The 14,492-nt window shown below is 36.1% G+C and overlaps 3 protein-coding genes across 3 annotated transcripts; 1 reads left to right on the top strand and 2 right to left on the bottom strand.

The window, feature by feature from the left end:
- Positions 1 to 363: 363 nt before the first annotated feature.
- Positions 364 to 3,167, top strand: LOC132049470 (cytochrome P450 76A2). Its single transcript, XM_059440285.1, has 2 exons — positions 364 to 1,327; positions 2,298 to 3,167. Exons 1-2 carry the CDS (start codon positions 413 to 415, stop codon positions 2,901 to 2,903), a joined length of 1,521 nt encoding a protein of 506 aa, XP_059296268.1. The 5' UTR covers positions 364 to 412; the 3' UTR covers positions 2,904 to 3,167.
- A 3,880-nt stretch (positions 3,168 to 7,047) lies between these two features.
- On the bottom strand, positions 7,048 to 7,998 carry LOC132048634 (uncharacterized). Its single transcript, XM_059439340.1, has one exon. It carries the CDS (start codon positions 7,996 to 7,998, stop codon positions 7,048 to 7,050), a length of 951 nt encoding a protein of 316 aa, XP_059295323.1.
- A 4,016-nt stretch (positions 7,999 to 12,014) lies between these two features.
- LOC132048633 (uncharacterized) lies at positions 12,015 to 12,932 on the bottom strand. The gene has a single exon (XM_059439339.1). The coding sequence runs from the start codon at positions 12,930 to 12,932 to the stop codon at positions 12,015 to 12,017; it is 918 nt and encodes a 305-aa protein (XP_059295322.1).
- Positions 12,933 to 14,492: the final 1,560 nt, after the last annotated feature.

Below are 14,492 nucleotides of genomic sequence, written 5' to 3'. Positions count from 1 at the left end.
ACATCAAATGCTAATAATTGAGTTTTAAATTTATTTTTTGTATATATTTAGTAAATTCTTAATACAAATATCTAATTTGAATTAAAGCTACTGGTCCGGCCGAATCCGTAGTTCTATGTCTAACTCCACCCTGCTGGGGACCCCTGAACTGTCTTTGTTTATTCTGTGCACATTTGTGTTTTTTTTTAATCCTAATTACTACTTATATTTGGCTTTTTGGCAAGTTAGCATTCACTCGTCCAAGGGTTAAAAATTAAAAGGTTATCAAATCACCAAGTTCAGGGGATAATTAAAACAAAAAATAATATAAGAGATTAAGAGATAATGAGAAGCAATATACAATTATAAATAAGAGCTTCCATTACACGATTTATAACAAACCAGTAAGTCACCAAAAAAAGTTCTTGGAGAGATGGAACTAGAATGGAGTTATCTCTTTTTTCCTGCAATCATCTTGTTACCAGCTTTCATACTATTATTTTCTCAGAAAAAAGCTACTAAATGTTCCTACAAATTACCTCCAGGACCACCAGGATTACCAATTTTTGGTAACATGTTTGAACTAGGAACCGAGCCGTACAAAAGAATGGCAGGTCTAAAACAGAAATATGGTCCTGTTTTATGGTTAAAACTTGGCACCTCATTCAACATTATGGTTGTTCAAACAGCTCAAGCTGCAGCAGAATTATTCAAAAACCATGATATTTCCTTTGCGGATCGATACATACCTGATGTAAATTTAGCACATAATTACTATCAAGGGTCTATGGCTTTAGCCCCATATGGCTCGTTTTGGCGCTTTCAAAGGCGGATATGTACTGTTGAAATGTTTATACACAAAAAAATCAGTGAAACAGTGCAAGTTAGACGAAAATGTGTGGATAATATGTTAAAATGGATAAAGAAAGAAGCGAATTCTGCTGAAAAGGGGACTGGGATTGAGGTAACACGTTTTGTGTTCCTAGCATCGTTTAATATGCTAGGAAATTTGATTCTGTCGAAAGACTTGGCTGATCCAGAATCCGAGGAGGCCTCGGAGTTCTTCAATGCCATGAAGGGAATCATGGAATGGGCAGGTATTAGTAATGTTTCTGACATATTTCCAATATTTAAAAGATTTGATTTACAAAATTTGAAGAAGAAAATGACGCGAGATATGGGAAAGGCGATGGAAATCGCGTCTATTTTTCTCAAAGAACGCGAAGAAGAACGAAAGAAGGGTGCCGAGAAGGGAAAAGATTTCTTGGATGTGTTGCTTGAATTTGAAGGTACTGGAAAAGATGAACCAGCTAAATTATCAGAACATGAGATCAAAGTGTTAATATTGGTAAGTTCTTAAAATCTCTAAACTTCTCATTTCAACATTAATTTTCATTTCAATAAGTGGTAGCATAAAATTCAGTTCTGCTATGGAAATAATATATGGTCCTTACTCCTCAATCTTCATATCTTATTATTCTTATCTTCTACTACTATTGTCCCACTATAGTTATGGTGACAAATTTGATTAAAAAATTAGTTTCAAGTTTTACCTTTTTTTTTTTTTTTTTTTTTTTTTTTTCTCAAAAAGGTTCAACTTATGAGGACTAATTTGATTGAAAAGTTAGTTTAAGTTCACATCTTGGTTTTTCAGCTTTGGAAAAAGGTTCAACGTATGAGGACTAACTTGATTGAAAAATTAGTTTAACGTTTTATGTTGTTTTTCTGCTTTGGAAAAAGGTTCAACTTATAATGAGGACTAATTTAATTGAAAAGTTGGTCTATCTTGTTTTTCCTGCTTTGGAAAAAGGTTCAACTTATGAGGACTAGTTCGATTGAAAAATTAGTTTAAAATAGGTTCAAACAATTAGGACTAATTTGATCGAAACATTAGTTTAAGTTTTATCTTGTTTTTGTTTTGCTTTGGGAAAAGGTTTGTTCTTGTACTATTCGAAATTGCTTAATTTTACTCTCAATTTTTGCTTTTGGTCTGTTCATACCTTGTCGTTAGCAAATTTTTGTATTTGCCCTAATCAGTAACAGAATTCCTGTGTGATATAAGTAGATTACACTACATGTGCCCAAATTATTTGAGAAAAATGTCTAAATGTGTCCATCAAGGGTTACGACTAGAGTTCCATTAGGGGTCAAGAGATAAAACTAAGACTTACTTTTAGTATTAACCTCTGGCTAGTATTCATATTGCAGTACATGTCAGTACTTTATACCATGAAATTGAGTTTGTTCCATGAGTTCAAAAAATTGTTTGCACTGACGGTGTATAAAACTAAAACTATTCCATATGTATGAAACATCAGGAAATGTTTTTAGCCGGTACAGAGACGACAAGCAGCAGCGTAGAATGGGCACTAACAGAGCTCATGCGCCACCCACAAGAAATGACCAAAGTAAAAACAGAGATATCAAAAGTAGTAGGACCAAACAGGATGTTTGAAGAAAGTGACATAGACAATCTCCCTTATATGCAAGCTATAATCAAAGAATCACTTCGTTTACATCCTCCTCTTCCTTTCTTGATCCCAAGAGAGACAATTCAAGATACCAAATTCATGGGGTACGATGTACCTAAAGGCACTCAAGTCTTGGTAAACGCATGGGCGATTGGAAGAGATCCTGAATGTTGGGATGACCCTATGAGTTTCAAGCCCGAGAGGTTTCTTGGCTCGAAATTGGATGTGAAGGGTCAGCATTATGAGCTAATCCCGTTTGGTGCAGGAAGAAGAATGTGTGTTGGCTTGCCTTTAGGCCATCGTATGATGCATTTCGCTCTGGGATCGTTGCTTCACGAATTCGAATGGGAGCTTCCCGATGGTGTCTCTCCTAAATCTATTAATATGAATGAAAGCATGGGAGTAACAGCTAGAAAACACTACTCTTTGAAAGTAATACCAAAAAAGGCTTGACAACTTATCGTAGTTAATCATATCGAGCCAACAAGTATTTTAGTTTTTATAATTATGTTTTGCAAAATTTTCTTATTTGTAGAAATGCAGTATTCCTGTTGTGTTATAAAATAAGTTGCAGTGGCTAGCAGTGTGTTTGTGTAAGTACTAAATTTATGTGAATGATGTAAACTTACAGATTTAGACCAACGTCATATGGGTTATGGATGTCCTGAAAATCCAACTATTTGCTTCAAGTTTTAATAATATGTTAAACTTCAACAAGTTGAGATCAGTTATATGAACCATCATTAATCATGTCACTCCATTTAAACTCATCTCATGCCATGTCATGCGAATACAACTAGAAAATATTAGTACAAGTTTAATTCTTAGAACAAACAATTCAATTCTTTTCTACTTGTTTGTTCTTAATATCAAACAATAGCTCAAACCAATTCTTGTTTAATTCTGCCTGTCCTTGCCGTTTTGCAATCCAAAAAAGGCTAGCAATTATTTTAACTTTTAACGTGCAAAGAGTTGCAGAGAAGACAGTATGGTATCTCATAGTTGACTGAATTCCCAGGACTCAGACAGGGACTTCACAATTACTCTGCCATCTTGGCATCATTGGCAGGATGGTCAACTTAATGCAATAAAAAAATCGTCTCGGGAAATTGGCAGATACCGCGAGTTGCACTCATAATTTAACACTAGGAATTAATAGAGGACACAAATATACATATAAACATTATGTGTCTATAACTAATGAGTAACATGTTAAGTAGGGTGTTAATATATTGGAGTAGTTCTTTTGTGATTTAGCCAATTTCTTGTAGCCTGAGTCTGCTGATTGTAATTTGAGGAATCATTGCGGAATTACTTCAAAGTTTTGAAGAATGGCATGATTACTTCAGGAGCTAATTTTCTTTGTTTTATGGTGGTTGTAACATCTACAGTGAGTTTTGTCCTTGAATTCTTGTATGAGATCACCTATAGGCTTATCGCATAACAAAAATAATTACAGCATAAGTTACATAATATCTGGTTGGTTGTACAAAAAAAAAAGTTATATAATATTAGTTTGGTCGTACAAGAAACAAATAATAACTTCATATAATGTGTGATTAGCCTCAGTAAACGCTGCATCGCTAATATCAACATAAGTTTGCAGGATATTATGTACAAGTAATATTTTATGTGGGATATAGCATGAAATAAGAATGCATGAGCTAGCAATTAAAGACTCACTTTCAAGGCTAGAAGTCTAGACTAAGCTAGTAAAGTGCCTATATGTTGGAGCGAATTAAATGATCGAAAGGATTGCCCCTCTTCTCATCACTCTCCTTTCCCTAATATAAGAGTAACTAAGGGGGAAAATCCCTTAAAACAAGCAATCTTCATATAACAATTCCTCCTTATTAGTTAATCTCCACACATACATAAATAATATTGCATTATAATTCATGGATAAGTAGTATATGACACAAAAGATATCTAATGGAGATGATTCAGTTAACATTGTGGGGATGTAGCTCAGATGGTAGAGCGCTCGCTTAGCATGCGAGAGGTACGGGGATCGGCACCCGCATCTCCATTAAGTTTCACCACTTATTTTCTTCTCCGGAATTTTTTAATTTTTATGGACCTTCTGGATCAATATGCATCTCGCTTAGCATCCTTATTACTATTTCCTCTGGGCCTTTAGCCCTTGGCCTAATGACCTTGGCCCAATGAACGAATGACCGAAACCGAAGAAGAACGAATATTACCGTAGTACGGTTATTCGCACAAATGTCTCTATTTTGGGATGGTCTTTAATTTTTATCCCTCAAATTTGTGGTCTTTTAATTTTTGTTCTTTAGTATTTTTGACACGTCATAAACTAAATTTTAGCTGATATAGTTAGCATTTAATTTCGAGATAACATCCCACAAGTTATGTCAGACAAGAGAAAACTTTTAACATTCAACGTAATCTGAAAAAAAGCATTTGTTTAGATTTCGGTCGGCATAGTTAACATTTAGCTTCGGCATATGTATGATCACATCCAGATAAGTTGCGACGGAAAAGGCAAAACTTTCAACACTTAACATAATCTGAAAAATACTACACAATCTATGTCGGATAACTTAATTGCTACAAAACTTGTGCCGGGCGAAAGTTCAGTTTCAAAAAAGAAATATATTACAGAACTTATATAGAACGAAACATATCTGAACATTTTTATTAAATAAACAGCATTAAAGACCACAAATATAAGGGACAAAAATTAAAGATCCGTCTGCATGAAGGGAAACAGGTGCAAAAAGTTGATATTAGTAAGAGCTAGCTTGCTTGCTTAAATGTTTTTCGCCTAACTTAATAAGTACTTCTTTATTTAATATAATTAGTCTTACTCGGTACTGTACCATAATATTTTTTTTTTAAAATTTGTTTTTATTATATAGGGGGTAGGGGAAGGAGAAATGGAGAAGGGGATTACAATGTGGGGATTCGAACCCTCACCAATAAGGTGAGAGTTCAGGTAGCCAGCCAACCAACTGAGCTACGAGAATGTCACCTATGAAATTAGTTTTTTCTTAACCCCCTAATAAGGCGGTCATTATGAATAAAGTATTAAATAATAATAATGACAATAACAAATCAATACTTTCTGTGTTTTAAGTATTAATTCTTGTTTATTTTGTTGTCCTCTGCGCAAAGGCAGTATTGAAAGTATTTGCTTTCAACTTCATTTAAGCATGATTCGCTTCAAACTAACTAATCAATTAAAAAAGATCGAAGATAATGACAGTTTAAGTAATTCGCCAGTCCATATATATCATCTTATTTTTTCTTTTTCCAATACAATTTCTCTTTCTTTGTATAGGTAGTGGAATATGAGGATCAACTATTCCATTTTGGACCATGTCACGTACAACCCACTTAGGGACTCAGCGTCTTTATTGAAGTTTGTCTCTCGGAAGGGAGTGTTCTGCTCTATATCAAATTTGTCAGAACCCAAACTTATGACACGTATTGTTCTCTTTGGTCGTACAAGCTTGACATACTTGTTTTTTGGGCTACGTCATTATCCAGCCTAAAATCGTATGTATCATGTGAACTTGTGTTATGTTTACTTTTCCCTCTAATTTTATGGATTCGCCTAAAATATCATGTACACCCCTTTTTCAGAAGTTTGTCAACCTAAAATTTTATCTGTCCTTCTCTGTGACTTGCCCTCATGTGTCCTGGGTGTCATGTTTTCTTAAAAGTTCTTTAGTATCTAATTGTAGCTATTGGCCCTTGCCCCTTCTCGATTCTGAAGTTTTCTGTTGATCTCAAAACTTAAATGATTAATTCTACTTACATGACATGCTGAATTCACGTTTGCAATTGTCAAAAGACTCAAAACTATATAGACTATTAAATGTATAAAATTCACCCATATTTTTCACTTTTCATTTAATCTCTAATAATCCTACTATCACTCACAATTGAGGAAATGAAGTCTCTTGTCCTGTTACAATTTGAATAGAAGAAAATGATTTTTTTAGAGCTCTTATGTATTTTTTTTAGATCTCTTGTGTGTAAAAAATGAAGATATCTTGTAAAATAATCATAAAACTAAAAAAAAAAATTGTAATTGATGATATAGGTTCGTAATAATGTGACTTAGTTTCTAGTAATATGTACTTGCTATCAGTGGCGGAGGCAGGATTTCCATTCAGGGGGTTCAAAAAATAAAATAAGCACGCTAGTATTGGCAAAAGAGCAGGTCGGATCAGGAAAAAAAAACGGGTCGGATCAAAGTTCAATATTCATCATCCATGTAGAATTTTCAAAAAGAAAATTTATTTTTTCCAATCTAAAAGCATCATAAACTAAGTAAAAACTAACAAAGTAAAGCAGCCCAACAAAATCAATTACTTCTACGGAAAACCAAGCACAAGACAGGACATAAAAGTCCGACAGATATGCGACGAGAAACAATAATTAATAGCTTCACAAGTCACAATAAAATGCCTCAATAAAGGCTAACAAACTAAGCAAAAGCTAATAAAGTAAGAAGTTTCCATTAACAAAGGCAACTTGAAGATGCCATATTACAAAAGCAAAAGCTTGTGAGCTTTTGAAGCAAAAACAAGGAAACTAAGTTAGACTACATACGAACCATGGAGTTTTACAATTGTACTCTACGAGGTTTCATATCTTGAAATGTCTTAATAACAGCATCATTAGAAACATTATCAAATATATCTTTTTCTAGATAAGGCACCAAACAACCACTAAAAAAATCATCACCCATTTGACTCCGCAAGTCATTCTTGATAAACTTCATTGCTGAAAAGGCTCTTTCAACGGATGCTGTGGCAACCGGCAGAAGCAAAGCAAGTTTCACTAAGCGGAATACAAGAGGATAATTTGAATGCTTCTTTGTTTGTACTAATTTTTTTGAAAGATCACAAAGCCCTTTTAGATTGGAGAACCTTTCATCAACATCACGAACATCAATAATGTAACTTGCAAGTTGATTCTCAAGAGAACCTATATTGAATTCATTAAAGTCATCAGGATATAATTTAGCCATTTTCATTATTTTCCTGATGTCAAAACTTGAAAATGAGTCAATTGGATTCAAACAAGAAATTCCATGAAGCAAATCAGTCGTCGCTTCGCCAAAACGATCTTTAAGTTCTTGAAGTTGCCAATCAATAATATTGCAAAATACCTCAACACGATAATGATGTGAGACTTTATTGTCACCAAGTCTCCTTTGTGATCTTAAAGAGCTAACATATGGCTCCTCAAAGTTAGGTACCAAAATGTCATGCTTGATACAAAATAAAGACACCCTAGCAATAAGAGAATCCCATTCTTCATCCCTATACGCTTGCAACCTTATTTTTGCTACTTCAACAAGTAGCATGGCATTTGCCAAATCTTGCTCCTTTTTTTGTAAGCATTTATTAAGCTCATTTGTGATTGCTAAAACATCACTCATCAAATGCAACATGAACGCAACCTCATATGTTCGACAAGCTTCAAGATATCCCATTGCCTTGGCTCTTTCATCCAATAATCGTGCATCAAGAACAAGTGATTCAAGAACATTAAGAATAGAGCCAAACATAAGAATAAAATTGTTGAAAGATTTAAAATGAGATCCCCAACGCGTATCACAAGCTCTTGAAAGACCGAGTTCTTGATTCAAGCCCTACCGGTTGTAAGCTCACCCAAATCTAATGCCTCTTGAATTCTTTCTTTTTGAGAATCTCGAAATTCATCCATACGCTTAAAAGAAGATCCCAATACATTCAAAATATTTGAAACTAATACTACAAGTTTTCCCACTTGAATACATTTTTTCGAGACCGCAACAAGAGTTAGTTGAAGTTGATGAGCAAAACAATGAATGGAATGGGCCGATCTACTTTCTTGCCTAATCAACATTTTAAGGCCATTGATCTCACCTTGCATATTGCTTGCCCCATCATAACATTGTCCACGCACATATGATAGACTTAAGGAATGTTGAGCAAGTAAATTAGCAATTGCCCTCTTTAGAGATAAAGCACTAGTATCTTGAACATGAACAATGTCAAGAAGCCGCTCCATCACAAATCCATTTCTATCAATATATCGTAAGACAATAGCCATTTGCTCCTTGCGTGACACATCAAAAGACTCATCAACTAGTAAAGAAAAGTAGACCATTTAATTCCTCAAGAATAGCTTTAATTGTTTCTATCTTACAAGCACTCACAATATCTTTCTCGAATTATTGGAGAAGTCATTTGATCATTTTGAGGAGCATGTTCCAGTACATAATCACGAATATTATCACACTTTTTCGCATACCATGAGAGAATTTGAAGAAAATTACCCCTACTAAGTGATGATTTAGATTCATCATGACCTCGAAATGCAAATCCTTGAGTTATAAGAAGTCTTACTACATCAACTGAAGCACTTAACCGGACCTAATATGCATGCTTAAATTCACTAAATTGCATCTCAAGTGCAAAATGAATAGACTGTTGTACCCGCAATAAATCTTGACATTTCTTTTTTGACTGGTTATGTGGGCTGTTCGGTAGACCAATATGTTTTCCAAGATTCTTCTTTTTCTGCCAACTCTTAAACCCAATAGTTGAAAATACTTCACCCCCACCTTGATTAGTGTTGTAGCCTTTAAATAGATAACAATACAAACAATAGACTGCATCTTTACTAACACTATACTCCAACCAATCATGATATACATCATCAAACCATTCGAATTAAAACGACGCATTGATCCGAAATATTCGTTTGAGGATACTCATCTTTGAAGCAATCGAGGTTGACAAGGACCATTAATAAGGTATGCTCTTCTAATAACATCACGATGGTTTGGATGATAGTACAAGATTGGGGTTCTTTCACCCGGATCATAATTTAAAGTACTCAAATCAAATTCTTGAGAAGAAGATAATGGTACTTCTGAATGGTGGGCATTTGCTTCCTGGTTAGGTTGACTAGAAGAAGCTACACTGGATTTCGGTACTTTGGTAAAATACTTCTTTACTGAATGTTGAGACTGAATAGTAAAAAGTAAGAATTTTGTTAGAACTTAAAAAAAATAAACAGTTCTGTAGACAAGTTTTGTTCCTTTACCAAGTTACTGTATTTTAAAGTGTTGTAAACATTTATACTTCTGTATATAACAAGCTATAAAAACCAACATAGAGAAGAACATGGTTGCATAAACGATGTATATAAAGAGTACAATTAGTTGTAACAGATTGATTGAATCTTTATTTAATAATCCTATCGAGTTAATATATTATTACTATTTATCTCCTCATTTATGAATGTATATTTGGGAAACTAGAATTATTGATAACAGTTACCAGTTTCAAGAAAAAAAATTACAATTATTGATAAAGGTAAGGAACTACAATATTAAATGCAAGAAGGTCGTTCTTCACACCAAAACATACATACATTCATTCATGTACAAAATGATCAAAGATGGAAAAATGGCTAATCATACTCGGCACTGTAGCTCTAGCTTCTATTAGTACTATTTCCCATATATACATTCGTAAACAAAAAAGCAACAACTAAAACTGCTAATCTGCTTCTTCAAGGGACTGCATTAAGCTCCAATCATCGATTGGGGAGGGTAAGCAAATATATAGAATTTTAGAAAAGAAAAAAAAAATAGAAAAAAGAAGGGAACTAAGAACTTACCGAGGAAGCCATTAACGAAGACCAGAGAGATGACCGACGGCCAGCAATGGCGAAATTAATGGACAAAACTGAACAGAAAAAAAAAAAGAGAATGGCGAGGACAGGAGGACAGTGGAGGAAGAGAGAAAGAAAATGTAGTGGAAGAGAGAAAGAAAACGTAGTGGTTTTTCTTTTTTAGTATTTGACTTTGAGCATAGGGATTTGAGTCCAATTGGATCTGCCCCCTTGGGCCTGAAATAAAATGGCTGATTCGTTTTGTTTAGTGGGCCTGAAATAAAATGGCTGAATCGTTTTGTTTAGTGGGCCTGAAATAAAATGGCTGAAACAAATGTTGACAGCCAGGTTCGAACCCGCGCGTCTTGTGCGAATCTGAACCCCCCGCGCCACTGAGCTGCGCCTTTCGTTTGTGTTGAGGGGGTTCAGTATTAAATATATATACATAAAATAAAAATTTGACTCTATATAAACAGCGTAATTTTTCGACTGAGGGGGTTCGGATGAACACCCTGGACTATACCTGGATCCGCCCCTGCTTGCTATGAAGTAGGTGTATTATTAGAAGGCATTGATAATATTAATTCCCTCGATTCTTTTTTATGAGATGATGTTTTAAGGTTGCACCAGACTGTAACTTAAAGAATAATCGTTTTTGATGAATAACAAATTAACAAACTATTTTTGCGATCAAGTTTATCGTTGACCAGTTTATAGAAGCTGGATATCTAGGAAGAAATATTAATTTTGTTTAATGTTTTTCACATGCCTTCACTTCGTAATTAATGTTCTGGTGGCACCGACAAGTTACCCAACCCGTACGCATATTTTGTCAAGTGGGTTACAGAACTAACTTAGGAAGATTTATAAGTGAGATTTGGACGTGTATGACGAATTAAATTAATGCATAAGTTTGGTGCCTGTCCACAAAGACATCACATACTATACCATTCTTTTGAATGGTATTTATATTTATTATTTCTGGGGCATAAATTTTATTATAGTAATAGAATTCTGTTGCATATTGAGGCTGATACAAAATTTAATGTTTAGGAGTTTCTATCGCTATCTTAAATAAATGTTATAATAATAAAATTCACAGTTAAATTATTTTGATTTATACTCCCCCTGGTTCAAAATAAGTGTGGACTTAGTTTTTTTTGGTCAACCAAACATTTTATTGCTTCCTCCTCTTGTATTTACATTTATATCCTATCTTGTCCTTCACAGACAGTAGGATCGTTCCCAGATGAAAACCCACCCCTATGCTCATATCCGCTATCCATTCTATCTACCTCTCTGTTTGTTTCCCTATGCATATAATTTTTCTATCCAAACCTTATCTTTGCACTTTTTCTTCCTATACATTAATTCAAAATTCGCGGCTTGCATTCTAGTTTTACTTGGCTGCTCACCAGTGTGGGTCTGGGTACTTTGTGATTCCAAAGTGCTCCATTCCTTGCCGACCATATGTGATATATTGCTGCATTAGCTACAGCCCATAGGAACGCTCTGCTGATCTTCCCCTTTGCTTGCCTTGCAATGCTTCTCCATATTTGTTGGGCATCCTCACATCTTGTATTTACCTTTAACCATTGCATTAGTTCCTTCATGCATTGTCTGGAGAAGGTACACCTAAAGAATTGGGCAGCGGTCTCAGGTTGCTCTCCACATGGTGGGCATTCTTCCTCTTGGGTTATTCCCATTCTCTTCAGCCTGTCCCTTGCAGCAGTCGCCTTTTCATTGCGAGCCAGCTAATAAAGCTGTGCTTCGGGATGGTAGCAGCGTTCCAAACTCCTCTCTACCATGGCCATTCAGTTCCAACTCCCTTTCTCCATTGGTAGCCACTTTTGATAGTGTATTTGCCATGGGCTGTGAGCCACCCATTTTGTGTATATCCAGCTTCGAATTTGCTCCTTAGCCTGCATATTTTCTTCCAGTACCAGCTACTGTCTTGTGGAGGCTGATATTCCACCAATCTATCTCCTTTAGGTAGATGTGGTGCACCCATTTGACCCAAAGGTTGTCGGTTTTGTTTGCTATATTCCAGATATATTTTGCTACCGCTGCTTCATTCCATATGTGGCAGTCTTTCACTCCCAGTCCAAACTCTTTTTGTGGTTTGCAGATATCGTCCCAGGCTACTAGTGGGGATTTACCTGTTGTAGTATGCCCACTCCAAATAAAATTCCTGCAAATAGCAACTATCTCCTTCATGACTCCCTTCGGCAGTAGAAAGATGAATGACCAATACGCATGAATGTGCATCAGTACTGAATTTACTAGCTGGACTCGCCCAGCATATGAGAGATTCCTAGAACCCCAAGTCCTAATTTTGGCCACCATCTTTTCCACCAGCATTTCACATTCTACTGCCGAGAGCCTTTTGGAAGATATGGGCACCCCTAGGTATCTGAATGGTAGCCTGCCTTTTGAGTAACCAGTTAATTCACACAGGTCATCTATCACCTGAGCAGGCATGTTGGCTGAGAATATATTTGATTTAGCATTGTTGGTGGTTAGGCCTGATGCCTCTGAGAAGGTTTTTAGTCCCCTTAGCAGCATTACCACTGGTAGGAAATCCCCTTTGCTGAATATGAGCATGTCATCCGCAAAACAAAGATGGTTAAGCTTCAGGCTCTTGCACTTTGTGTGGTATTCAAATCTTTCTTGTTCGGATACCCACTTCATGATCCTTGTAAAATACTCCATAAATATGACAAACAAAAGGGGAGATAAGGGATCATCTTGCCTGAGGCCTCTTTTCCCCTCTATATTGCCATGTAGTCCTCCATTTATAGCAATAGTATACTTGGTTGTGGTCACACACTCCATTATCCATCTAATAAATTTATGAGGAAAGTTCAGCCCATGTACCATTTCCTCCACGAAATCCCATTCCACAGTGTCGTAGGCCTTTTTCAGGTCTATTTTTATTAAGCAGCTTCTGGTCGTGTTTTTCCTGTTGTATAGCCTCACCAGGTCTTGACATATAAGGATGTTTTGCACTATTGTCCTCCCAAAGAACAAAAGCACTTTGATTTTCTGACACTATGCCAGGTAATACTTCCTTCAGTCTGTTACACATCATCTTGGATATTATTTTATATAGGGTATTGCAGCATGCTATTGGTCTGTAGTCCAACACTGAATCAGCATGGTTGCTTTTGGGAATCAGTGTTAGGACTGTGTCATTCACCCCTTTCAGCAGCCTAGCTGTATCAAAGAACTCCATTACCCCATCTACCAAGTCGTTTTTCACAATTTCCCAACTATCTTTGAAGAACTGACTCCCATACCCATCCGGGCCTGGGGCCTTGTCACCATGTATTGCCCATAGGGCTGCTTTAACCTCCTTCTCGGTAGACCTTTCTATTAGCTTGCTTCTTTGCTCTTCTGTTACCAATGCTCCTCTCCTGATTATTTCACTATTAGCATGCTGCCGTTTATCATTTCTGGTTCCTAGCAATTGCTTATAGTAGGCTATGAAAGCATTTGCAACCCTCTTTAGGTCTGTCGCTGGGCTCCCATCAGCTGCTTTAACTGAGAAAATTCTATTTTGGGTTCGTCTTGCTTTTAGTGCACTGTGGTAGAACCTTGTGTTTGGTCCCCTTCTTTGAGCCATTGTATTTTGCTTCTCTGTCTGAGGTACATTTCTCTGGCCTTATTCAGTTTAATACACTCCTGGTTTAGTGTGATCTCTTGTTCTATCAGTGTTCCATTCCTGGGGTCTTGCTGTATTTTTTGTTGACACTGTATTAGCTTTTCCATTGCTTCATCTGCCTGTAGTTCAATTTGACTAAACCTTTCTTTGTTTAGTGCAATTAGCACTTTCTTCAATCTGTTAAGCTTTCCTACCACCTGGAACAATTTCCTTCCTGTTGCTCTTTTTTTCCAACTTGCTTTCACCTTTTCTTTGTAGTCAGGTACCATGTTCCACATGTTGAAATATTTGAATTGTTTTCTTCCTTGTGTCCCTCCGTTCTCCCATCTGATGATACCAGGGCAATGGTCAAAAACACCTTCATTCTTGTAATGTACCTCTGATGTTGGGAGTTGGTTGATCCAATCACTGTTCACTAAAACTCAATCTATCCTGCTTTGAACCCTATTTTCCACCCTTTGCTTATTGCTCCAGGTAAAAAATGCACCGGATGATTTCAGGTCTTGTAGCTCTGTATCTGCCACACATGTTCTAAAGTCTCTTAGTTCAGCACATGTGACTGGGCTGCCCAGTCGTTCCTCTCGGTGTAGTATGCAGTTGAAGTCCCCCATTATTGCCTAAGGACCTTGGACTTTGCTGTGTATATGTCTGATTTCTGCCCACATTTCCCTTCGTAGTACACCTTCATTGAACCCATACACCATAGTTATATTGAATTTGTGACCAGTACC

This window comes from Lycium ferocissimum, chromosome 3 (assembly GCF_029784015.1).
Source record: "Lycium ferocissimum isolate CSIRO_LF1 chromosome 3, AGI_CSIRO_Lferr_CH_V1, whole genome shotgun sequence".
Lineage (NCBI taxonomy): Eukaryota > Viridiplantae > Streptophyta > Magnoliopsida > Solanales > Solanaceae > Lycium > Lycium ferocissimum.
The sequence above is the reverse complement of the archived record's forward strand: the minus strand, read 5'-3'. Positions and strand labels throughout refer to the sequence as shown.

What these genes read in the sequence shown, in the direction of transcription:
- LOC132049470 (XM_059440285.1), top strand. Translation starts at nt 413, where the DNA reads ATGGAACTAGAATGGAGTTATCTCTTTTTTCCTGCAATCATCTTGTTA. An exon ending in AGATCAAAGTGTTAATATTG is followed by an intron (nt 1,328 to 2,297) that starts GTAAGTTCTTAA and finishes ATGAAACATCAG; the next exon opens with GAAATGTTTTTAGCCGGTAC.
- LOC132048634 (XM_059439340.1), bottom strand. Translation starts at nt 7,998, where the DNA reads ATGTTTGGCTCTATTCTTAATGTTCTTGAATCACTTGTTCTTGATGCA.
- LOC132048633 (XM_059439339.1), bottom strand. Translation starts at nt 12,932, where the DNA reads ATGGAGTGTGTGACCACAACCAAGTATACTATTGCTATAAATGGAGGA.